General features: G+C 45.7%; 1 protein-coding gene across 1 annotated transcript in view; it reads right to left on the bottom strand.

The window, feature by feature from the left end:
- Window positions 1-4740: 4740 nt before the first annotated feature.
- The window catches only part of LOC106583856 (IQ motif and Sec7 domain ArfGEF 1), a 43829-nt gene continuing 21557 nt past the window's right edge, over window positions 4741-27012 (bottom strand). The window contains exons 7-11 of the mRNA XM_045705677.1: window positions 25088-25243; window positions 24773-24872; window positions 24238-24399; window positions 19613-19789; window positions 4741-4885 (exon numbers count right to left, since the gene is read on the bottom strand). Coding sequence (XP_045561633.1) covers window positions 4872-4885; window positions 19613-19789; window positions 24238-24399; window positions 24773-24872; window positions 25088-25243 — 609 coding nt within the window. The 3' untranslated portion in view covers window positions 4741-4871. The remainder of the gene's footprint in view (window positions 4886-19612; window positions 19790-24237; window positions 24400-24772; window positions 24873-25087; window positions 25244-27012) is intronic.

Raw genomic sequence — 27012 nt, 5'->3', positions numbered from 1 at the left:
CAGTGAGGTCAAGACTTTTGGAGGATGGCCTGGTTTCAAGAAGGGCAGCAAAGAAGCCACTTCTCTCCAGGAAAAATCATCAGGGACAGACTGATATTCTGCAAAAGGTACAGGGATTGGACTGCTGAGGACTTGGGTAAAGTCATTTTCTCTGATGAATCCCCTTTCCGATTGTTTGGGGCATCCAGAAAAAAGCTTGACCGGAGAAGACAAGGTGAGCGCTACCATCAGTCCTGTGTCATGCCAACAGTAAAGCATCCTGAGACCATTCATGTGTGGGGTTGCTTCTCAGCCAAGGGAGTGGGCTCACTCTCAATTTTGCCTAAGAACACAGCCATGAATAAAGAATGGTACCAACACATCCTCCGAGAGCAACTTCTCCCAACCATCCAGGAACAGTTTGGTGACGAACAATGCCTTTTCCAGCATGATGGAGCACCTTGCCATAAGGCAAAAGTGATAACTAAGTGGCTCAGGGAACAAAACATCAATATTTTGGGTCCATGGCCAGGAAACTCCCCAGACATTAATCCCATTGAGAACTTGTGGTCAATCCTCAAGAGGCAGGTGGACAAACAAAAACCCACAAATTCTGACAAACTCCAAGCATTGATTATGCAAGAAGGGGCTGCCATCAGTCAGGATGTGGCCCAGAAGTTAGTTGACAGCATGCCAGGGCATGCCAGGGGCTTCCCTGTGGCTCAGTTGAGCATCTGCTAAATGACTAAAATGTAAATGTAGATTGCAGTGGTATTGAAAAAGAAGGGTCAACACTGCAAATATTGACTCTTTGCATCAACTTCATGTAATTGTCAATAAAAGCCTTTGACACTTATGAAATGCTTGTAATTATACTTCAGTATTCCATAGTAACATCTGACAAAAATATCTAAAGACACTGAAGCAGAAAACTTTGTGAAAATTAATATTTATGTCATTCTCAAAACTTTTGGCCACGACTGTACTTCCCGAAGACAGCCAGTCAATCTGTTTTACTGTGAAACCAAACACTGACACAATGAGAGTCATTCAGCTGTCAGCTAGTCGTTCTGCTAGGCTTCAGCCCGCTAGGTTCAGGCTTCAGCCCGCTAGGTTCAGGCTTCAGCCTGCTAGGTTCAGCCCACTAGGTTCAGGCTTCAGCCCGCTAGGTTCAGCCCGCTAGGTTCAGGCCGCTAGATTCAGCCCGCTAGATTCAGCCCGCTAGGTTCAGGCTTCAGCCCGCTAGGTTCAGCCCGCTAGGCTAGCATAGAATCCCACCCGTCTCCTATACCTGTCCTTCAAATCAAAACATGAAACCTCTTTAAGCAAAACACAGATTTCATCCAATACATCCTGCAAAATCAAATGCATGTTTTATTAGCCTCTAAATTAAAAAAATAAATAAAACAGTGGTAGGGTTCAGCCAGACTGCTGGGTGGAGGTGAATACATATAAATCAGTGGTAGGGTTCAGCCAGACTGCTGGGTGGAGGTGAATCCATATAAATCAGTGGTAGGGTTCAGCCAGACTGCTGGGTGGAGGTGAATCCATATAAATCAGTGGTAGGGTTCAGCCAGACTGCTGGGTGGAGGTGAATCCATATAAATCAGTGGTAGGATTCAGCCAGACTGCTGGGTGGAGGTGAATCCATATACATCAGTGGTAGGGTTCAGCCAGACTGCTGGGTGGAAGTTGAGGTGAATCCATGAAGAGGTCCAGAGTTCGGCTATGTTCTGTTTTCCTTCCCCACCCGAGACAGACCCGGTTTTATCCAGTTTAAACTGGACTGAACCGGTCAGTAGAACAGTAAACTAGTCTGAAGCAGTTTGGAGCACAGTGATTCCACTTTGAACCAGTCTGATCCGGTTTGTCTCAATGAAGCACAGTGACTAACCCAGCTGAGATCCGGGCTGTGGAACCAGAACCAGCCAGGTAGAATCCTCACAGTTCTAATGCAAAGGTAATCAGATATATACACTGATAAGCTTAATAACTAATACAAGCTTTGATAGGCTTATTGATCAGAATAGTGAAACTATACCACAGGTCTGCTACGTAAATAGAGTATAATACTGCCTTATGGAACCATGGTCTGTTAACAACAATAATAACAACAGTTGATTATATTATTATCATTATTTATACAAAATACATTAATATGCACGATATACACAAAGCAAAGTGACTAAATTAGTCAATGCTTTAATAATTGGCACAGTTATTTATGTCTGTTATTGTACAGGCAATGAGCTGCCAATATCACAGTGATATGACACCTACGGCCAGGCTGCATTACAACACCGGAAACAGCTGCTAGCTCTGGTTATAAACTGACTGTCACGCTGGGCTACACATTCTGAAGTCAGGCTGTTACTATTGAGAAACGTTTTCTGCTTCTGCCGACACTAGTAGGCAAGTAATAATATATGTGATAAATATTCCCAGTAATTCCTTGATTGATAAAAAAACAGAAAACAGATAAAGATTTAGATAGATGTATATTTTAAATAGCCATGGTGTTGACTTGCTTGGTAAGGAGAAGAAAGACATAATGTAGATATCATTTTAAAACCAGTTGTACTAAAGGATCAGTTTAGAGGAGCACGTCTGTAGTTAAACCAGTTGTACTAAAGGATCAGTCTAGAGGAGCACGTCTTTAGTTAAACCAGTTGCACTAAAGGATCAGTCTAGAGGAGCGCGTCTGTAGTTAAACCAGTTGCACTAAAGGATCAGTCTAGAGGAGCGCGTCTGTAGTTAAACCAGTTGTACTAAAGGATCAGTCTAGAGGAACACGTCTGTAGTTAAACCAGTTGTACTAAAGGATCAGTCTAGAGGAGCACGTCTGTAGTTAAACCAGTTGCACTAAAGGATCAGTCTAGAGGAGCGCGTCTGTAGTTAAACCAGTTGCACTAAAGGATCAGTCTAGAGGAGCACGTCTGTAGTTAAACCAGTTGTACTAAAGGATCAGTCTAGAGGAGCGCGTCTGTAGTTAAACCAGTGGTACTAAAGGATCAGTCTAGAGGAACGCGTCTGTAGTTAAACCAGTTGCACTAAAGGATCAGTCTAGAGGAGCACGTCTGTAGTTAAACCAGTTGCACTAAAGGATCAGTCTAGAGGAGCGCGTCTTTAGTTAAACCAGTTGCACTAAAGGATCAGTCTAGAAGAACGCGTCTGTAGTTAAACCAGTGGTACTAAAGGATCAGTCTAGAGGAACGCGTCTGTAGTTAAACCAGTGGTACTAAAGGATCAGTCTAGAGGAGCACGTCTGTAGTTAAACCAGTTGTACTAAAGGATCAGTCTAGAGGAGCGCGTCTTTAGTTAAACCAGTTGTACTAAAGGATCAGTCTAGAGGAACGCGTCTGTAGTTAAACCAGTTGCACTAAAGGATCAGTCTAGAGGAACGCGTCTGTAGTTAAACCAGTGGTACTAAAGGATCAGTCTAGAGGAGCGCGTCTGTAGTTAAACCAGTTGTACTAAAGGATCAGTCTAGAAGAACACGTCTGTAGTTAAACCAGTTGTACTAAAGGATCAGTCTAGAGGAGCGCGTCTTTAGTTAAACCAGTTGTACTAAAGGATCAGTCTAGAGGAGCGCGTCTTTAGTTAAACCAGTTGTACTAAAGGATCAGTCTAGAGGAGCACGTCTGTAGTTAAACCAGTTGTACTAAAGGATCAGTCTAGAGGAGCGCGTCTGTAGTTAAACCAGTTGTACTAAAGGATCAGTCTAGAAGAACGCGTCTGTAGTTAAACCAGTTGTACTAAAGGATCAGTCTAGAGGAGCGCGTCTGTAGTTAAACCAGTGGTACTAAAGGATCAGTCTAGAGGAACGCGTCTTTAGTTAAACCAGTTGCACTAAAGGATCAGTCTAGAGGAGCGCGTCTGTAGTTAAACCAGTGGTACTAAAGGATCAGTCTAGAGGAGCGCGTCTGTAGTTAAACCAGTTGTACTAAAGGATCAGTCTAAAGTTAATTTCCTCAAATTCTGTACATTTTGCCATTGTGTATTGTATTAGTCTAACTCTCAACAATAAGTTAAGACACCAACTGTTCCCCCCCCCCAAAAAAAAAAATATATTTTTTAATTGCTCATGCGTCTCGAGTTGCCCATTCCTGGTCTAGAGGAAGATGTACTTTCTACGGTCTTAAGGTTGGCGATTAATTGTACGGACAGTTGGGAGGTACTTCTGCCAGACCCAGTCAACTGGAGAACACCAGAGCTGGGCCATGGAACCTCCTCTTCTCCGTCTCCCTTGGAGGCTCTCTGGCTGAGGTGAGAATTCAGTCTAGATATACATAATGTCAATCCAAACAACCATGTCCCGGTCCTGGTCAGCAGTCAGAGACATCTGTCCCCATTGTCTCCTGTAGGTCCAGTAGGGGACAGGAGCTCTAACCAGAGGTCCTGCCATCCATCCGTCCCTAGTCTGTCTCTAGGAGCTGTGTGCGCGTTTCTGTCCTCAAACCACAGTGCTGATGCCGCTGTGTTTGGGCTTGGTGGAGGAGGGAGTAGGGGTGGGAGGCAGTGGGTGGTGGTGAGGAGGAGGGGGGGGAGGAGGAGGATGAGAGGAGGAGAGGGCAGACCCAGGGGCAGGGGCAGGGGGGTGGTAGTGGTGGTGGTGGTGGTAGGGTGGAGGGTTCTGGCAGTACTGGGCTCCTTGAAGCAACTGGGCCTGTGTATCTGCCTGGCTCTGGGCCGTCTGGAGTAGGTTGGAGGGATGCACGGTACGGAAGTTGAGGGTGGGGTGCTGGGGGGACAAGGAGGGGGACTTGGCCCTCTTGGTCCCGAACAAAGAGCCCAGGAGGGAAGAGGAGGTGTTGGGGACGGAGTGTCCTCTGGAAGGACCGTCTCTGTCTCGGGAAGACGTGGCTCTGCGTCTCATGTGGGGACTGGGGTTGCTAATGATGGAGCCCTGTGGACCAGAGAGGACAGTTAGGACACAGACAGAGCAATCAGTCACACTGTGAAGTTACTAAACAGTGGTTTCACTGTGGACCAGAGAGGACAGTTAGGACATACTGCAGACTTGGCAACCATTTCTCAGGGCAGACCAGACAATTGGTGAACCACTGATCAACTAACCTGGTCCTGGAGAGATATAGGAATGTGCAGGGTTTCTCTCTACCCCAACACAAATGCCAGCTAATCGACTGGTCATTAAGACCTTGAAAAGCTGAATCAGGTTGTGTCAGTGCAGGGCTAGAACAAAAGCTCCCACATCATGTAGCTCTTTAGGACTAGGATTGTGGAACACCTCTGTTTTCAGAAACAGAACAGGTGATATTAAACAAGGCTGTTTCTAATGAACCTTCATAGCCATGCTGCATCCGGACCAGGCAGAAGTATTATAAAGGATTATATTATGTTCACACCTGACATTCAAATCAAATCAAATATTATTTGTCAAATACGCCAAATACAACAGGTGTAGACCTTACAGTGAAATGCTGAATACAACAGGTGTAGTAGACCTCACAGTGAAATGCTTATTTACACCCGTTAACCAACAAGGCAGAAATAGAGTTAATAAAATATTTACTAAAAATACACCACCGGTCGAAACTTTTAGAACAACTAATCATTCAAGTTTTTTTAATTTTGTAATTTTTTTTACTATTTTCTACATTTTAGAATAATAGTGAAGACATCAAAACTATGAAATAACACATATGGAATCAAGTAGTAACCCCCAAAATATATTTTATATTGAGATTCTTAAAAGTAGCCACCCTTTGCCTTGATGACAGCTTTGCACACTCTTGGTATTCTCTCAACCAGCTTCATGCCATGCGGTAGTAGAGAGAACAGTCTATGACTGGGGTGGCTGGGGTCTTTGACAATTTTTGTGCCATCCTCTGACACCGCATAGTATATAGGTCCTGGATGTCAGGAAGATTGGCCCCAGTGATGTACTGGGCTGTACGCACTACCCTCTGTAGCGCCTTACGGTCAGATGCCGAGCAGTTGCCATACCAGGCGGTGATGCAACCGGTTAGGATGCTCTCGATGGTGCAGCTGTAGACATTTTTGAGGATCTAGGGACCAATGCCAAATCTTTTCAGTCTCCTGAGGGGGAAAAGGTGTTGTTGTGCCAGCCTCACAACTGTCTTGGTGTGTTTGGACCATGATAGCTGATTGGTGATGTGGACACCAAGGAACTTGAAACTCTTGACTCGCTCCATTTCAGTCCCTTCGATGTTATTGGGGACCTGTTCGACCCTTCTTTTCCTATACTTCACAATAAGCTTCTTTGGCTTGGTCAAATTGAGAGAGTGGTTGTTGTCCTGTCACCACACTGCCAGGTCTCTGACCTCCTCCCTATAGGCAGTCTCATCGTTGTCGGTGATCAGGCCTACCACTGTTGTGTTGTCGGCAAACTTAACGATGGTGTTGAGATGTGCTTGGCCACGCAGTCGTGGATGAACATGGAGTACAAGAGGGGACTAAGCAAGCACCCCTGAGGGGCCAAAATGTTGAGGATCAGCATGGCGGTTGTGTTGTTGCCTACCCTCACCACCTGGGGGCGGCTCGTCAGGAAGTCCAGGATCCAGTTGCAGAGGGAGGTGTTTAGTCCCAGGGTCCTTAGCTTAGTGATGAGCTTTGTGGGCACTATGGTGTTGAACCCTGAGCTGTAGTCAATGAATAGCATTCTCACATAGGTGTTCCTTTTGTTCAGGTGGGAAAGGGCAGTGTGAAGTGCAATAGAGATTGCATCATCTGTGGATCTGTTGGGGCAGAATGCGATTTGGAGTGGGTCTAGGGTTTCTGGGATAATGGTGTTGATGTGAGTCATGACCAGCCTTTCAAAGCACTTCATGGCTACAGACGTGAGTGCTACGGGGCGGTAATCATTTAGGCAGGTTACCTTAGTGTTCTTGGGCACAGGGACTATGGTGGTCTTGAAACATATTCCAGACTCGACCAGGGAGAGGTTAAAAATGTCAGTGAAGACACTTGCCAGTTGGTCAGCGCATGCTTTGAGTACACGTCCTGGTAATCCGTCTGGCCCCGCGGCTTTGTGAATGTTGACCTGTTTAAATATCTTGCTCACATAGGCTACCGTGATCACATAGTACCAGCTGTTCCGGATGACTTTCATGCTTTCTTCAGTTTTGCTTGCCTCGAAACGTGTTAACCCTCGCAAGGCTGCAGGCCCAGACGGCATCTCCGGCCGCGTCCTCAGAGCATGCGCAGACCAGCTGGCTAGTGTGTTTACAGACATATTCAATCAAACCTTATCCCAGTCTGCTGTCCCCACATGCTTCAAGAGGGCAACCATTATTCCTGTTCCCAAGAAAGCAAAGGTAACTGAGCTAAATGACTACCGCCCCGTAGCACTCACTTCCATCATCATTAAGTGCTTTGAGAGACTAGTCAAGGACCATATCACCTGACACCCTAGACCCACTCCAGTTTGCTTACCGCCCTAATAGGTCCACAGACGACGCAATCGCCATCACACTGCACACTGCCCTAACCCATCTGGACAAGAGGAATACCTATGTAAGAATGCTGTTCATCGATTACAGCTCAGCATTTAACACCATAGTACCCTCCAAACTCGTCATTAAGCTCGAGACCCTGGGTCTCGACCCCGCCCTGTGCAACTGGGTCCTGGACTTCCTGACGGGCCGCCCCCAGGTGGTGAGGGTAGGTAACAACATCTCCACCCCACTGATCCTCAACACTAGGTCCCCACAAGGGTGCGTTCTCAGCCCTCTCCTGTACTGCCTGTTCACCCACGACTGCGTGGCCATGCACGCATCCAACTCAATCATCAAGTTTGCAGACGACACAACAGTGGTAGGCTTGATTACCAACAACAACGAGATGGCCTACAGGGAGGAGGTGAGGGCCCTTGGAGTGTGGTGTCAGGAAAATAACCTCACACTCAATGTCAACAAAACAAAGGAGATGATCGTGGACTTCAGGAAACAGCAGAGGGAGCAGCCCCCTATCTACATTGACGGGACAGTAGTGGAGAGGGTGGAGAGTTTTAAGTTCCTTGGCGTACACATCACGGACAAACTGAAATGGTCCACCCACACAGACAGCGTGGTGAAGAAGGCGCAGCAGCGCCTCTTCAACCTCAGGAGGCTGAAGAAATTCGGCTTGTCACCAAAAACACTCAAACTTTTACAGATGCACAATCGAGAGCATCCTGTCGGGCTGTATCACCGCCTGGTACGGCAGCTGCTCCGCCCATAACCGGAAGGCTCTCCAGAGGGTAGTGAGGTCTGCACAACGCATCACCGGGGGCAAACTACCTGCCCTCCAGGACACCTACACCACCCGATGTCACAGGAAGGCCAAAAAGATCATCAAGGACAATAAGCACCTGAGCCACTGCCTGTTCACCCCGCTATCATCCAGAAGGCGAGGTCAGTACAGGTGCATCAAAGCTGGGACCGAGAAACTGAAAAACAGCTTCTATCTCAAGGCCATCAGACTGTTAAACAGCCATCACTAACATTGAGTGGCTGCTGCCAACATACTAACTCAACTCCAGCCACTTTAATAATGGAAAAATTGATGTAATCAATTTATCACTAGCCACTTTAAACAATGGCACTTTATATAATGTTTACATACCCTACATTACTTATCTCATATGTATATACTGTACTCTATACCATCTACTGCATCTTGCCATCTTGATGTAATGTATCACTAGCCACTTTAACCTGTTGGGTCTAGGGGGCAGCATTTGCACGTCTGGATAAAAAAAATGTACCCGATTTAATCTGGTTACTAATCCTACCCAGTAACTAGAATATGCATATACTTATTATATATGGATAGAAAACACTCTAAAGTTTCCAAAACTGTTTGAATGGTGTCTGTGAGTATAACAGAACTCATTTGGCAGGCAAAACCCTGAGACATTTTCTGACAGGAAGTGGATACCTGATGTGTTGTATTGACTTTAAACCTCTCCCATTGAAAAACACAGGGGTTTAGGAATATTTTGGCACTTCCTATTGCTTCCACTAGATGTCACCAGCCTTTACAAAGTGTTTTGAGTCTTCTGGAGGGAGATCTGACCGAACAAGAGCCATGGAACGGTGATGTCCCATTAGACACCTGGCGCGCTACTTCATGTTGGGTACCCTCGTTCCAATACGTTATAAAAGGCTATGCATTCGTCCACCTTGAATATTATTCATGTTCTGGTTAAAAAGGCCCTAATGATTTATGCTATACAACGTTTGACATGTTTGAACGAACGGAAATATATTTTTTCCCCTCGTTCATGACGAGAAGTCCGGCTGGCTTACATCATGTGCTAACGAGACGGAGATTTTTGGACATAAATGATGAGCTTTTTTGAACAAAACTACATTCGTTATGGACCTGTGATACCTGGAAGTGACATCTGATGAAGAGAATCAAAGGTAATGGATTATTTACATAGTATTTTCGATTTTAGATCTCCCCAACATGACGTCTAGTCTGTATCGCAACGCGTATTTTTCTGGGCACAGTGCTCAGATTATTGCAAAGTGTGATTTCCCAGTAAGGTTATTTTTAAATCTGGCAAGTTGATTGCGTTCAAAAGATGTAAATCTATAATTCTTTAAATGACAATATAATATTTTACCAATGTTTTCTAATTTTAATTATTTAATTTGTGACGCTGACTTGACTGCCGGTTATTGGAGGGAAACGATTTCCTCAACATCAATGCCATAGTAAAACGCTGTTTTTGTATATAAATATGAACTTGATAGAACTAAAAATGCATGCATTGTCTAACATAATGTCCTAGGAGTGTCATCTGATGGAGATTGTAAAAGGTTAGTGTATCATTTTAGCTGGTTTTATGGTTTTGGTGACCCTGTCTTTGACTTGACAAAACATTACACACAACTCTTGTAAATGTACTGTCCTAACATACTCTAAATTTATGCTTTCGCCGTAAAACCTTTTTGAAATCGTAAAACGTGGTTAGATTAAGGAGATGTTTATCTTTCAAATGGTGTAACATAGTTGTATTTTTGAAAAATTTGAATTTTGACATTTATTTGGATTCAAATTTGCCGCTCTTGAAATGCACCTGCTGTTGATGGAGTGCACCACAGGTGGCACGCTAGCGTCCCACCTAGCCCCAAGAGGTTAAACAATGCCGCTTTGTGTTTCATACCCTACATTACTCATCTCATATGTATATACTGTACTCTATACCATCTACTGCATCTGGCCTATGCCGTTCGGCCATCACTCATTTATATATTTTTATGTACATATTCGTATTCATTCCTTTACACTTGTGTGTATAAGGTAGTTGTGGAATTGTTAGGTTATATTACTTGTTAGATATTACTGCATGGTCGGAACTAGAAGCACAAGCATTTCGCTACACTTGCATTAACATCTGCTAACCATGTGTATGTGACAAATACATTTGATTTAAAAAGACATTTAGCTCATCTGGTAGGCACGCGTCACAAGGCAGCTCGCGGCTGGGTTTCCCTTTGTAGTCCGTAATAGTTTTCAAGCCCTGCCACATCCGACGAGTGTCAGAGCCGGTGTGGAAGGATTCAATCTTAGTCCTGTATTGATGCTTTGACTGTTTGATGGTTTGATTGAGGGAATAGAGGGATTTCTTATAAGCATCCGGATTAGTGTCCCGCTCCTTGAAGCGGCAGCTCTAGCCTTTAGCTCAGTGCGGATGTTGCCTGTAATCCTTGGCTTCTGGTTGGGAAATGTACGTACGGTCACTGTGGGGACGACGTCGTCGATGCACTTATTGATGAAGCCGGTGACTGAGGTGGTGTACTCCTCAATGCCATTAAATGAATCCCGGAACATATTCCAGTCTGTGCTAACAAAACAGTCCTGTAGCTTAGCATCAGCATCATCTGACCACTTCCGTATTGAGCGAGTCACTGGTACATCCTGCTTTAGTTGTTGCTTGTAAACTGGAATAGAATTATGGTCAGATTTGCCAAATGGAGGGAGATGGAGAGCTTTGTATTCATCTCTGTGTGTTTTATAAAGGTGGTGTAGAGTTTCTTTCCTCTGATTGCACATGTGACATGTAGAAATGAAGTAAAACGTATTTAAGTTTACCTGTATTAAAGACCCCGGCCATTAGGAGCTCCTTTTCTGGATGAGCGTTTTCTGGTTTGCTTATGGCCTTATACAGCTCGTTGAGTGCGGTCTTAGTGCCATCATCGGTCTGTGGTGGTAAATAGACGGCTATGAATAATATAGATGAAAACTCTCTTGGTAGATAGTGTGGTCTACAGCTTATCATGAGGTATTCTACCTCAGGTGAGCAATAACTAAATATTAGACATCGTGCAAAAGCAACTATTGACAAATAGACACACACCCTCGCCCCTCTCGTCTTACCAGACGTAGCTGCTCTGTCCTGCCGAAACACGGAGAAGCCAGCCAGCTCTATATTATCTGTGTCGTCGTTCAGCCAAGTCTCGATGATACATAAGTAATTGCAGTTTTTAATGTCCTGTTGGTAGGATAGTCTTAATCGCAGATTGTCCAGTTTGTTTTCCAATGACTGCACGTTGGCCAATAATACAGAGGGAAGTGGTGGTTTACCTACTCGTCAGCAAATTCTTACAAGACACCCAGCCCTCTTTCCCCCTTTTCTTCCGTCTTTTCTTCACGCTGATGACGGGAATTTGGTTCTTGTCTTGACAAGGCAGTATATCCTTCACGTCGGACTCATTAAAGAAAAAAATCTTCTTCCAGTTCGAGGTAAGTAATCACTGTTCTGATGTCCAGAAGCTATTTTCGGTCATAAGATACGGTAGAAGCAACATTATGTACAAAATGAGTTTCAAACAATGCGAAAAAAAACTAACAAAATAGCACAGTTGATTAGGAGCCAGTAAAATGACAGCCATCCCCTCTGGTGCCTTTATTATTATTTTGTATAATGGACATATAATTCAGCTACACACCTCTCAGTTTTAACTGTCTGTCGATATCTAAGGACATATAATTCAGCTACACACCTCTCAGTTTTAACTGTCTGTCGATATCTAAGGCACGATGTGCTAGCTGGAACTTTACTTTAAATGAAAACATCTGGGATTGATCAACAATATCGCCATATTGCTGAAAATAGATGAATGACATCTCATGAAATCTCATCTTGTTCCTGACCAATAGGATCTATCATTGCTGCTCTGTCCTGACCTATAGAATGTAGAGTTGCTGCTCTGTCCTGACCAATAGGATCCATCATTGCTGCTCTGTCCTGACCTATAGAATGTAGAGTTGCTGCTCTGTCCTGACCAATAGGATCCATCATTGCTGCTCTGTCCTGACCTATAGAATGTAGAGTTGCTGCTCTGTAGCTCAGTAGAGGAGGAGTTAGGCTCAGGTAGAGGAGAGTAGAGAGGGTTGGAGAGGAACAGGTTTTCTTGGTGCACAGTGTCACACATGTCTCAGTTGAACAAACAGCAGAAAGAAAACGACAAGAAAATAAAACTAAACAACCAGAAAAGAACAAGAGATCAACGATCAGAGTAACTGTGCGGTGGAGTAATTAGCTGTATTAGTCCATCATGCTGGCAAAATGGACATAAAACAGACTAACAAGAGATCAACGATCAGAGTAACTGTGCGGTACAGTAATTAACTGTATTAGTCCATCATGCTGGCAAAATGGACATAAAACAGACTAACAAGAGATCAACGATCAGAGTAACTGTGCGGTACAGTAATTAACTGTATTAGTCCATCATGCTGGCAAAATGGACATAAAACAGACTAACAGACAGACTAACAGGCAGGCCAAGCATGCAGCAGGTGGTATCCCGATCCCCTCCTCCACTCCTGAAGACAACCAGGGTGGGGAAGAGGTTGACCCCAGCCACAGACCAGAACAAGTAAGAAACAAAAGATACAGGAACATAGAACAGGGTGGAGGAACAGGGAACAGGGTGCAGGAACAGGGAACAGGGTGCAGGAACAGGGAACAGGGTGCAGGAACAGGGAACAGGGTGCAGGAACAGGGAACAGGGAACAGGAACAGGGAACAGGGAACAGGGTACAGGAACAGGGAACAGGGAACAGGAACAGGGAACAGGGAACAGGGAACAGGGTGCAGGAACAGGGAACAGGGTGAAGGAACAGGGAACAGGAACAGGGAACAGGAACAGGGAACAGGGAACAGGGTGCAGGAACAGGGAACAGGGTGCAGGAACAGGGAACAGGGTGTAGGAACAGGGAACAGGAACAGGGAACAGGGAACAGGGTACAGGAACAGGGTGCAGGGTGCAGGAACAGGGAACAGGGAACAGGGAACAGGGAACAGGAACAGGGAACAGGGTGCAGGAACAGGGAACAGGGTACAGGGTGCAGGAACAGGGAACAGGGTGCAGGAACAGGGAACAGGGTGCAGGAACAGGGAACAGGGTGCAGGAACAGGGAACAGGGTGCAGGAACAGGGAACAGGGTGCAGGAACAGGGAACAGGGTACAGGAACAGGGTGAAGGAACAGGGAACAGGGTGTTGTGTGTCAAAGTGCACAGCATCATCACAGAGCGATACATAAATATAGCGAGAAGCCAGACGCCAGTGACATGCAGTAGAGTGCGATTAGTATCTTCCTACTTACTTCAGTATTTCTGTCTAGTGATCCTGCACTGCTGCGGCGCTCACGCTTACCTGAGCAGGACAGGACAGGCAATAGCAGAGGTTAGACAACCAACCAACATACCTGGCATACAGGAACTATCTGACTTACAGCAGGAACTGGCTGCTAGGGATCTGTACAGGTGAATCTACACTACATATACAAAAGTATGTGGACACACCTTAAAATTAGTGGAATTGACTATTTCAGCCACACCCTTTGCTGACAAATGTATAAAGCCATGTACACAGCCATACAATTTCCATAGACAAACATTGGCAGTAGAATGTCCTTTCTGAAGACCTCAGTGACTTTCAACGTGGCACCGTCATAGGATGCCACCTTTCGAACAAGTCAGTTCATCACATTTCTGCCCTGCTAGAGCTGCCCTGGTAGAGCTGCCCTGCTAGAGCTGCCCTGCTAGAGCAGCCCTGGTAGAGCTGCCCTGGTAGAGCTGCCCTGCTAGAGCTGCCCTGCTAGAGCTGCCCTGGTAGAGCTGCCCTGGTAGAGCTGCCCTGGTAGAGCTGCCCTGGTAGAGCTGCCCTGGTAGAGCTGCCCTGCTGGAGCTGCCCTGGTAGAGCTGCCCTGGTAGAGCTGCAAGTTGTTATTTTGAAGTAGAAACATCTAGGAGCAACAACGGCACAACCGTGAAGTGGTAGGCCACACAAGCACACAGAACGGGACAGCCGAGTGCTGAAGCGCTTAAAAATTGTCTGTCCTCGGTTGCAACACTCACTACCGAGTTCCAAATCGCTCTTGAAGCAACGTCAGCACAACAACTGTTTGTTGGGAGCTTCATTAAATGGGTTTCCATGGCCGCAGCCACACACACACAAGCCTCAGATCACCATACGCAATACCAAGCACTGGCTGGAGTGGTGTAAAGCTCGCCGCCATTGGACTCTGGAGTGATGAATCACGCCTCACCACCTGGCAGTCCAACAGACGAATCTGGGTTTGGCCGGGTGAACGCTACCTGCCCCAATGCATAGTGTCAACTGTAAAGTTTGGTGGAGGAGGAAAATTGGTCCGGGGCTGTTTTTCATGGTTCGGACCCCTTAGTTCCAGTGAAGGGAAATCTTAACTCTACAGCATACAATGACATTCTAGACGATCCTGTGCTTCCAACTTTATGGCAACAGTTTGGGGAAGGCCCTTTCATGTTTCAGCGTGACAATGACACCGTGCAAAAAGCGAGGTCCATTCAGAAGTGGTTTGTCAAGATTGGTGTGGAAGAACTTGACTGGCTTGCACAGAGCCTTGACCTCAACCACGCTGACTGCGAGCCAGGCCTAATCGCCAAACATCAGTGCCTGACCTCACGAATGCTCTTGTGGCTGAATGGAAGCAAGTCCCCACAGCAATGTTCCAACATCAAGTGGAAAGCCTTCCCAGAAGAGTGGAGGCTGTTATAAACTCGGCAAAAAAAAGAAATGTCCTTTTTTCAGGAACCAGTCTTTCAAAGATAATTCATAAAAATCAAAATAACTTCACAGATCTTCATTGTAAATGGTTTAAACACTGTTTCCCATTCTTGTTCAATGAACCATAAACAATTAATGAACATGCACCTGTGGAACGGTCGTTAAGACACTAACAGCTTACAGACGGTAGGCAATTAGTGTCACAGTTATGAAAACTTAGGTCACTAAAGAGGCCTTTCTACTGACTCTGAAAAACACCAAAAGAAAGATGCCCAGGGTCCCTGCTCATCTGCGTGAACGTGCCTTAGGCATGCTGCAAGGAGGCATGAGGACTGCAGATGTCCGTACTGTGAGACGCCTAAGACAGCGCTACAGGGAGACAGGACGGACAGCTGATCGTCCTCGCAGTGGCAGACCACGTGTAACAACACCTGCACAGGATCGGTACATCCGAACATCACACCTGCGGGACAGGTATAGGATGGCAACAACAACTGCCCGAGTTACACCAGGAATGCACAATCCTTCCATCAGTGCTCAGTCTGTCTGCAATAGGCTGAGAGAGGCTGGACTGAGGGCTTGTAGGCCTGTTGTAAGGCAGGTCCTCAGCAGACATCACCGGCAACAATGTCGCCTATGGGCACAAACCCACCATCGCTGGACCAGACAGGACTGGCAAAAAGTGCTCATCACTGACGAGTCGTTATCGTCGAAGGAATGAGCATTACACCGAGGCCTGTACTCTGGAGTGGGATCGATTTGGAGGTGGAGGGTCCGTCATGGTCTGGGGCGGAGTGTCACAGCATCATCGGACTGAGCTTGTTGTCATTGCAGGCAATCTCAACTCTGTTCGTTGAGTGGGGTATCATCTCACAGCAAGAACTGGCAAATCTAGTGTAGTCCATGAGGAGGAGATGCACTGCAGTACTTAATGCAGCTGGTGGCCACACCAGATACTGACTCTTACTTTTTGACCCAACCACCCCCTTTGTTCAGGGACACATTATTCCATTTCTGTTAGCCACATGTCTGTGGAACTTGTTCAGTTTATGTCTCAGTTGTTGAATCTTGTTATGTTCATACAAATATTTACACATGTTAAGTTCGCTGAAAATAAACGCAGTTGACAGTGAGAGGACGTTTCTTTTTTTGCTGAGTTTAGCAGCAAAAGGGGGGAGCAACTCCATATTAATGCTCATGATTTTGGAATGAGATGTTTGACCAGCAGGTGTCCACATACACTACATGATCAAAAGTATCATCCTTACTGCAAAGCTGTAGGTCTGTATTATAGGTTTTGGTTTTTGTATTTATGTTTTTGAATTTGGACTTTAGCACATAGGGCGCACCGAGTGATGCCAATGTGTTACACCTGAGCTGGTTGCCATCTCGTTAGTCAGTGTGTTTCACCTGTGCTGGCCCAGGTGCTATTTAAGAGTGTCTGGCCCAGTGCTTCAATTGTCTTGATAGATGTGGAGGGTTAAACACCTTCAGTTGTCTTGATAGATGTGGAGGGTTAAACACCTTCAGTTGTCTTGATAGATGTGGAGGGTTTAACTCCTTCAGTTGTATTGATAGATGTGGAGGGTTTAACTCCTTCAGTTGTCTTGATAGATGTGGAGGGATTAACTCCTTCAGTTGTCTTGATAGATGTGGAGGGTTAAACGCCTTCAGTTGTCTTGATAGATGTGGAGGGTTTAACTCTTTCAGTTGTCTTGATAGATGTGGAGGGTTTAACTCCTTCAGTTGGCGCTCCCTATTTTATTTCTAGAAAAGCATTGCTTTGTCTGATCTTCGCTGTTTTCGTTTTGCACCACCCTTTTGGTTTGCTTCCTGTCTAAGTTTGGGTTTTTCTTGTGTTTGCCTCTTACTGAGCGCTCATGATGGGTGTCTCTTAGGTCCCAGTTGTTGTCGCTAGTCATCTTTCAGTGGACTCCCCCGTGACTGCCTTTCAGAACCCCTCCTAAAACCCCACCTGTTGTTTGTTGGTCAATGACTCTGTTAGTTCTCTCTTCTGTTTGAGCGACATTTTGTTTTTTCTCGCTGGGGAACGCATGTCTGCCTAGTGGCCACTAGGGGGTGTCTTGTCAGCGACAGCTACATTTACATTTTAGTCATTTAGCAGACGCTCTTATCCAGAGCGACTTACAGTAGTGAATGCATACATTTTTTTTTTTTTTTTGTACTGGCCCCCCGTGGGAATCGAACCCACAACCCTGGCGATGCAAACACCATGCTCTACCAACTGAGCCACAGGGAAGGCCAGTATGTATAACACACCATGCTCTACCAACTGAACCACAGGGAAGCTATAACCAGTCTCATGGAGGAATGGGGGTCACAGGAGAGACAGAAGGGAAGTTAGCACGGAAGGGAGAGAGCAGTCTACAGTAAAACATCTCTGGTACATCTCTAGTACGCTACCAAAGCACTATACTAAATAGATACTACGGAGCAACGGAGATGAACGGAGAATAAAGCACAGTGACTCCTGATAAGTCTGGCCAACCCATTACCACAGACAGACTACTATAGCAGTAGGTTGGACTTTGATTCCCAAAACATCAACTTGTCTGTTAAGGGTGTTCAAAGCCCCAAAACCAGAGAAGTAAATGTTAAGAGATTGAACATGTCAGAAGGGTCGAGGAACTGAAGTGTGATGTAGACAGAGGGCAGTAGCTCAGCTAACCGTTTCAGGTCATGTCTCTAGTGTGCAGAGAGAACAGGTGATGTGAGTAGAGAGAACAGGTGATGTGTGCAGTGTGCAGAGAGAACAGGTGATGTGTCTAGTGTGCAGAGAGAACAGGTGATGTGTCTAGTGTGCAGACAGAACAGGTGATGTGTCTAGTGTGCAGACAGAACAGGTGATGTGAGTAGAGAGAACAGGTGATGTGTCTAGTGTGCAGAGAGAACAGGTGATGTGTCTAGTGTGCAGACAGAACAGGTGATGTGTCTAGTGTGCAGACAGAACAGGTGATGTGTCTAGTGTGCAGAGAGAACAGGTGATGTGAGTAGAGAGAACAGGTGATGTGTGCAGTGTGCAGAGAGAACAGGTGATGTGTCTAGTGAGTAGAGAGAACAGGTAATGTGTCTAGTGTGTAGAGAGAACAGGTGATGTGTCTAGTGTGCAGAGAGAACAGGTGATGTGTGCAGAGAGAACAGGTGATGTCTCTAGTGTACAGAGAGAACAGGTGATGTGTCTAGTGTGCAGAGAGAACAGGTGATGTGTCTAGTGTGCAGAGAGAACAGGTGATGTGTCTAGTGTGCAGACAGAACAGGTGATGTGTCTAGTGTGCAGACAGAACAGGTGATGTGTCTAGTGTGCAGACAGAACAGGTGATGTGTCTAGTGTGCAGAGAGAACAGGTGATGTGTCTAGTGTGCAGAGAGAACAGGTGATGTGAGTAGAGAGAACAGGTGATGTGAGTAGAGAGAACAGGTGATGTGTCTAGTGTGCAGAGAGAACAGGTGATGTGTGTAGTGTGTAGAGAGAACAGGTGATGTGTGCAGAGAGAACAGGTGATGTGTGTAGTGTGTAGAGAGAACAGGTGATGTGTGCAGAGAGAACAGGTGATGTGAGTAGAGAGAACAGGTGATGTGTCTAGTGTGCAGAGAGAACAGGTGATGTGTCTTGTGTGCAGAGAGAACAGGTGATGTGTGCAGAGAGAACAGGTGATGTCTCTAGTGTGCAGAGAGAACAGGTGATGTTAGTAGACAGAACAGGTGATGTGTCTAGTGTGCAGACAGAACAGGTGATGTGTCTAGTGTGCAGACAGAACAGGTGATGTGTCTAGTGTGCAGAGAGAACAGGTGATGTTAGTAGACAGAACAGGTAACGTGTCTAGTGTGCAGAGAGAACAGGTGATGTGAGTAGAGAGAACAGGTGATGTGTCTAGTGTGCAGAGAGAACAGGTGATGTGTACAGAGAGAACAGGTGATGTGTGCAGAGAGAACAGGTGATGTGTGCAGAGAGAACAGGTGATGTCTCTAGTGTACAGAGAGAACAGGTGATGTGTGCAGAGAGAACAGGTGATGTCTCTAGTGTACAGAGAGAACAGGTGATGTGTCTAGTGTGCAGAGAGAACAGGTGATGTGTGCAGAGAGAACAGGTGATGTGTCTAGTGTGCAGAGAGAACAGGTGATGTGTCTAGTGTGCAGAGGCTTTACCTGGATTAACAATAGAACATTAAGTAATGTCCCTGCTAACAGGCTGAGTACATTAGTCAACACGTCCATCTGTCTCTAGTCCACACTGAGACACCCTGTTAAACTGAGACTCAGACTGTGCCTCACCTGACCATTCACCTACAGTACAGCCGCTACTGGCCCAGGTAAGGAATCTGCTCTTCATTTCAGAACTGAGTCATCAGATATAGTGAAGTGAGTATCATACCAGCAGCTGCTGCCTAGAGAGGAGACTACAGAGCTCTACCTAATGTCACGGGCCACTACACATACTAGTGACATAGGACACATCTGAAATGGCACCCTTTTCCCTATATAGTAATGCACTACCTTTGGTCCTATGAGGGGAATAGGGTGCCATTTTGGATGTAGTCTTAAACATAGAACCCTAGGCAGGCTGATGACCTCTAACCCCTCACCTGCATCTGAGAGGTCTCGTAGCGAGCTGCTGAGGGCACTCCTCTTTAGCCCCTCCCCCATGGCGTAGTTGTCATCAAGGCTGCCGCGACCCAATTGGCCGTTCCCAGAGTCCTTCTTCAGCCCCGAGCTCTGTGATAGGCTGGGACGGACCACGCCCTTCTGCTTCTCCAGCTCCGCTAGAGGGGTACACAGATTCAGGTTAGATTACAGCTCTGGGACCTGTCAGTCAACCCCGAGCTCTGTGATAGGCTGGGACGGACCACGCCCTTCTGCTTCTCCAGCTCCAATACATTTATGTCATTTAGCAGACGCTCTTATCCAGAGCAACTTACAGTAGTGAATGCATACATTTCATGCATTTTTTTTTTTGTACTGGCCCCCCGTGGGAATCGAACCCACAACCCTGGCGTTGCAAACACCATGCTCTACCAACTGAGCCACAGGGAAGGCTATTACAGTGACATAATCAAATGAACTTCTGAATCAAGTAACGTTAACTTATGTAATCAAATTAACTGATTGGTATTTATTAAGATCCCCATTAGCCACTGCATAAGCATCAGCTGCTCTTCCATGGGTCCACATTAAACATGACTGACGTATTACATAGTGCAGAACATTATTAGTCAAGGACTGAAAATACATACATTTAAAACATCACAAAGCCTACATATCAGTACATACACACAATATCTAGGTCTAATACATAGTACAGTGCAAATTACAATACAACATACATAAAAATGTCTGTGTCTCTTCACAGTACCCTTTTGTGCAGTAAGGTGTTCTTTAATCTGGTTTTTGAATCTGGTTTTATTTTCACCTTGAGTTACCTGGGATGGCAGAGATTTCCATGTAGTCATGGCTCTATGTAATACTGTGTTTCCCCCAGCCTCTGTTCTGGACCTGGGGACTGTGAAGAGACCTCTGGTTGGTTGTGTTGTACCGATGGGTGTCTGAACTGTGAAGAGACCTCTGGTTGGATGTGTTGTACCGATGGGTGTCTGGACTGTGAAGAGACCTCTGGTTGGATGTGTTGTATTGTACCGATGGGTGTCTGGACTGTGAAGAGACCTCTGGTGGGATGTGTTGTACTGATGGGTGTCTGGACTGTGAAGAGACCTCTGGTTGGATGTGATGTGTTGTACCGATGGGTGTCTGGGCTGTGAAGAGACCTCTGGTGGGATGTGTTGTACCGATGGGTGTCTGGACTGTGAAGAGACCTCTGGTGGGTTGTGTTGTACCGATGGGTGTCTGGACTGTGAAGAGACCTCTGGTTGGATGTGTTGTATTGTACCGATGGGTGTCTGGACTGTGAAGAGACCTCTGGTGGGATGTGTTGTGCCGATGGGTGTCTGGACTGTGTGCGAACTGCTTGAACAGACAGTTTGGTACCTTCAACACATCAATATCTCGCACAAATCAAATTGTATTTGTCACATGGGCCGAATACAAAAGCTATAGACCTTACAGTGAACTGCTTACTTACAAGCCCTTAACCAACAATGCTTTACGAAGTTTTAAGAAAATTAAGTGTTCAGTGAAAAATAGAAAATAAAAGTAACAAATGATTAAACAGCAGCAGTAAAATAACTAGCGGGGCTATATACAGGGGGTACTGGTACAGATTCAATGTGCGGTGGTACTGGTTTGTCGAGGTAATTTCTACATGTAGGTAGAGTTAATGTGACTATGCATAGATAATAACAGAGAGTAGCAGCAGTGTAGAATGGGGGGGACAATGCAAATCGACTGGGAAGCCCATTGATTAGCTGTTCAGGAGTCTTATGGCTTTGGGGTAGAAGCTGTTAAGAAGCTTGGCCCCAGTGATGTTTTATCCCATACTTCTTTAAGGCTTTGGCTAACCCAGTCTTGAGGTTTAGTTCAGATCAAATTAAATTTCATTGGTCACATACAGTGGCTTGCGAAAGTATTCACCCTGCTTGGCATTTTTCCTATTTTGTTGCCTTACAACCTGGAATTAAAATAGATTTTTGGGGGGTTTGTATCATTTGATTTACAGAACATGCCTACCACTTTGAAGATGCAAAATATTTGTTATTGTGAAACAAACAAGAAAGAAGACATAAAAAACTGAAAACTTGTGCGTGCATAACTATTCACCCCCCCAAAGTCAATACTTTGTAGAGCCACCTTTTGCAGCAATTACAGCTGCAAGTCTCTTGGGGTATGTCTCTATAAGCTTGGCACATCTAGCCAGTGGGATTTTTGCCAATTATTCAAGGCAAAACTGCTCCAACTCCTTCAAGTTGGATGGGTTCTGCTGGTGTAGAGCAATCTTTAAGTCATACCACAGATTCTCAATTGGATTGAGGTCTGGGCTTTGACTAGGCCATTCCAAGACATTTAAATGTTTCCCCTGAAAACACTCAAGTGTTGCTTTAGCAGTACGCTTAGGGTCATTGTCCTGCTGGAAGGTGAACCTCCATCCCAGTCTCAAATCTCTGGAAGACAAATAGGTTTCCATCAAGAATTTCGCTGTATTTAGCGCCATCATTCCTTCAATTCTGACCAGTTTCCCCGTCCCTGCCGATGAAAAACATCCGCACAGCATGATGCTTCACTGTGGGGATGGTGTTCTCAGGGTGATGAGAGGTGTTGGGTTTGTCCCAGACATAGCGTTTTCCTTGATGGTCAAAAAGCTGAATTTTAGACTTCCATATGTGTGGGGAGTCTCCCACATGCCTTCTGGTGAACACCAAACATGTTTGCTTATTTTTTTCTTTAAGCAATGGCTTTTTCCTGGCTGCTCTTCCGTAAGCCCAGCTCTGTCGAGTGTACGGCTTAAAGTGGTCCTATGGACAGATACTCCAATCTCCACTGTGGAGCTTTGCATGAAATCCAAAATAAAAATACATTTAAAATTACATTACCTGTAATTTTAAATTGAAAAACGCCAAGTGGGATGAATACATTTGCAAGGCATTGTATCTAGCAGATGTTATTGCGGGTGTAACTAAATGCTTGTGTTCCTAGCTCATACAGTACTGTAGTATCTAACAATTCACAACAATACACAAATCTAAAAGTAAAAGAATGGAATTAAAAAATATATAAATATTAGGATGAGCAATGTCGGAGTGGCATTGACTAAAAACAGTAGAATAGAATACAGTATATACATATGAGATGAGTAAAGCAGCATGTAAACATTATTAAAGTGACTAGTGTTTCATTATTAAAGTGGCCAGTGATTCCATGTCTATGTAAATAGGGCAGCAGCCTCTAAGGTGCAGGGTTGAGTAACCGGGTGGTAGCCGGCTAGTGATGATGATGACCTTGCGATAGAAGCTGTTTTTCAGTCTCTCCGCCCCAGTTTTGATGCACCTGTACTGACCTCGCCTTCTGGATGATAGCGGGGTGAACAGGCTGTGGCTCAGGTGGTTGATGTCCTTGATGATCTTTTTGGCCTTCCTGTGACATCGGGTGGTGTAGGTGTCCTGGAGGGCAGGCAGTGTGCCCCCGGTGATGTGTTGGGCAGACCGCACCACCCTCTGGAGAACCCTGTGGTTGCGGGCAGTTGTCGTACCAGATGGTGATACAGCCACACAGGATGCTCTCAATTGTGCAATCTTTAAACGTTTCTGAGGGTCTTAGGAAAGGAGTAGCAAAATGGAGTTGTGATCTGATTTGCCGAAGCGAGGGCAGGTAGCATTGATCTAGGGTTTTCCTTAAGCGAGTAAAGTCAATGTGTTGATAGAACTTCGATAGCTTTTTCTGCAAATTTGCTTTGTTAAAATCCCCAGCTACAAAAAAAATGCGGCCTCAAGATATGGGGTTTCCAGTTTGCATGAAGTCCAATGTAGTTCCTTAAGTGCCATTGTGGTATTGGCTTGAGGGGGAATAGACACAGCTGTGACTATAACCGAAGAGACTTATCTTGGGAGGTAATACAGTCGGCATTTGATTGAGGTATTCTAGGTCAGGTGAACTAAAGGACTTGAGTTTCTGTATGTTATCACACCATGAGTAGTCAATCATGAAACATACTCTTTTCTTCTTCCCAGATGGAGTTGTTTATTCCTGTCTGTGCGATGAACTGAGAACCCAGATGGTCGTATGGATGGGGACAGTATATCCCGAGAGAGCCATGATTCCGTGAAACAGAGTATGTTACAGTCTGTGATGTCTCTCTGGAAGGAGATCCTCGACTGAGCTCATCAACTTTATTGTGCAGAGACTGAACGTTAGCGAGTAATATAATCGGAAGCGGTGGATGGTGTGCCCGCCTCCTGAGTCGGACTAGAGGTCCAATCCGAATACCTCTTCTCCACCGGCGGCAACTTGAAGCAGCCTCTGGGATAAATTAAATTGCCCTGGAGGGTACGAACAAAGGATCCAATTCGGGAAAGTCCTGGTCATACTGCTGGTGAGTTACCATCGCTCTGAGATCCAAAAGTTATTTCTGGCTGTATGTAATAACACAAAAAGCATTCTGAGCTAATAATGTAAGCAATAACACACACAAAATACTAAATACTGCAAAGTTGCTTAGGAGCTAGAAGCAGAGCTGTCATGTCTGTTGGCGCCATGTTACTTATTTTTTTCCCCCATCAGGCTAACCCAGTCATGAGGTTCAAACCTAGGTATTTCCACTACTCACACTCTATGCGGTATTTCTCCATCTCCTGGACCTCAGCAATGGATTCTCTCAGGTCGTCAGTGAACTTCTTCCTGTCCTGAGGGTTGGGAGCGTTGAAGTTGATTAAAAGCTTGATATCCGCTCGGGGAACCGCCGATGTTAACCGCACGCCGTTGGGATAGTCTAGGAGGGATGACATCACAAGAAAAATTATATTTAACCCGAAAGTAAGTTGCAGCACCATAGGGTTTAATAATAGTGTCAGCTTCATAGGGCAGCACCAGAGGGTTTAATAATAGTGTCAGCTTCATAGGGCAGCACCAGAGGGTTTAATAATAGTGTCAGCTTCATAGGGCAGCACCAGAGGGTTTAATAATAGTGTCAGCTTCATAGGGCAGCACCAGAGGGTTTAATAATAGTTTCCCAGACACAGATTAAACCTGGTCCTGGACTTAAAATCATGCTCAATATAGAATATCCATTGAAAGCAGGCCGAATCTGTATTTGGGAACACCGCCCAGAGACACACAGAAACATCACAGCATTAGATACTTACACTGGTTCTCAAACAGCAGCACCTGCATCCCATAAAGGGAGAAGGACTGTCTGAAGCTGTACGTCACACAGTTTTTCTTCTTCTGGAAGATCTTTGTCACCTAGTTGGGGGAAAAAAAAACACACAGGGACATTCATGACTCAGTCCGGTCTTGGTCACCCTTCATAAACAGACTAAATGTTCCCTCTGTACATCAGAAACAACAATATGAACACACGGTCTGTCCAAAGGACCAGGTTTGAAGAGCTTCTCCTGGGTGAGAATGAACTAGAGAAATAACTAGAGCCAGACAGAGTTCAGTTGTACAGTACGTACCACCACCAGGTCATTGAAGAGGAAGATCTCTCTCTGGTGCAGACCCAGTTTCTGAGGCTTGTTGGGATCTGGAACCTCGAACAACCTGCAGTAACACACCAGCCTGCGGTGTGGCAGGGACAGAACACAGCCTAGACCATGGTGCAGAGAACCAATCTGCATTTGGGGAGGGAGTAAGAAGGAGAGAGATCAAGTCATTCTTTGTAACAATGCACAGGCCTAGAATTTCTCAGCAAACAGCTGGAGGCACTTTGAGCTAAATTTTTATGGAATGTCTGCTGATCCTTATGAGAGTCTCTCACTCCCCCTACCGCCGCACCGGTTGTCTCGACGTCTGAATGCTCGGCTATGAACTGACATTTACTCTTGAGGTGCTGACCTGTTGCACCCTCTATAACCACTGTGGTTATTATTTGCCTGGTCATCTAGATGTTTGAACATCTTGAAGGATGATCTGGCCTTAAGGCTTGTTCCTCTCTAGGTTTCTTCCTAGGTTCCTGCTTTTCTAGGGAGTTTTTCTTAACCACCACGTTTCTGCATTGCTTGCTCTTTGGGGTTTTAGGCTGGGTTTCTGTATAGCACTTTGTGACAACTACTGATGTTAAAAAGGGCTTAATAAATACATGTGATTGAGTTGGTAAATCATACGGAGTAGAATAGTAGGTCACCGCCGATGCCTTGTCTGGATTTATTTACACCACTTTCCCTTTGACAATATGTCCAAGGAACTTCAGCTGGGTCTTCAGGAAATGGCATTTCTTCATGCTCAATGTCAAGTTGACATAATGGAGTTTGCTGAAAACAGCATTGAGGTCAGCCACATGCTGCTGTTTGTTGGGGGAGTAGACTATGATGTCACCTATGTAGACAAAACAGTTGACACCTCGCAGTTCCCCAAGAACTCTCTCCATCATTCTCCGAAAGGTCGCTCCAGCATGGTTAAGGCCAAAAGGACTGTATCGCGCTATTCTCTTTGTTCTTTTCATCCATCTCAATTTGCCAGTAGCCAGACTGCAGCTCCAGAGTGTTACACCAAGTAGCACCATGCAAAGACTAGGATGTCATGCATTGGGTAAGCATTGAGAGGTGTCTTGGAGTTCAAGCCTCTTAAATCAGCATAAAACCGATAGGCGCCATAAGGTTTGCCAACCAACACCTCAGGGGCTGCTCATGAGGAGTGGGATAACATCACCCTTTAACATTTTCTCATGATCTCTTTCTTAATGGGTGACACCCTATAGGGCCTGGACCCAAACGGCTGTCATCTGAGGGAAGTATGGCATGTCTGGTCACACCCTATAGGGCCCCTTACCAGTACTGACTTTCCCCCCCTTACTTGTACGGACTAATCCCTCCTTACATGTACTGACTTTCCCCCCTTACATGTACTGACTTTACCCCCCCGCTAGTACTGGCTTTTCCCCCCTACTAGTACTGGCTTTTCCCCCCTGATAATACTGACTTTCCCCCCCTGATAGTACTGGCTTTCCCCCCCTACTAGTACTGGCTTTTCCCCCCCTACTAGTACTGGCTTTGCCCCCCCTACTAGTACTGGCTTTTCCCCCCCTACTAGTACTGGCTTTTCCCCCCTACTAGTACTGGCTTTCCCCCCCTACTAGTACTGGCTTTCCCCCCCCTACTAGTACTGGCTTTCCCCCCCCTACTAGTACTGGCTTTCCCCCCTACTAGTACTGGCTTTCCCCCCTACTAGTACTGGCTTTCCCCCCTACTAGTACTGGCTTTCCCCCCTACTAGTACTGGCTTTCCCCCCTACCAGTACTGGCTTTCCCCCCCTACCAGTACTGGCTTTCCCCCTACCAGTACTGGCTTTCCCCCCTACTAGTACTGGCTTTCCCCCCCTACTAGTACTGGCTTTCCCCCCTACCAGTACTGGCTTTCCCCCCTACCAGTACTGGCTTTCCCCC

Source organism: Salmo salar, chromosome ssa22 (assembly GCF_905237065.1).
Source record: "Salmo salar chromosome ssa22, Ssal_v3.1, whole genome shotgun sequence".
NCBI lineage: Eukaryota > Metazoa > Chordata > Actinopteri > Salmoniformes > Salmonidae > Salmo > Salmo salar.
This window is presented reverse-complemented; position numbering and strand designations above follow the sequence as displayed.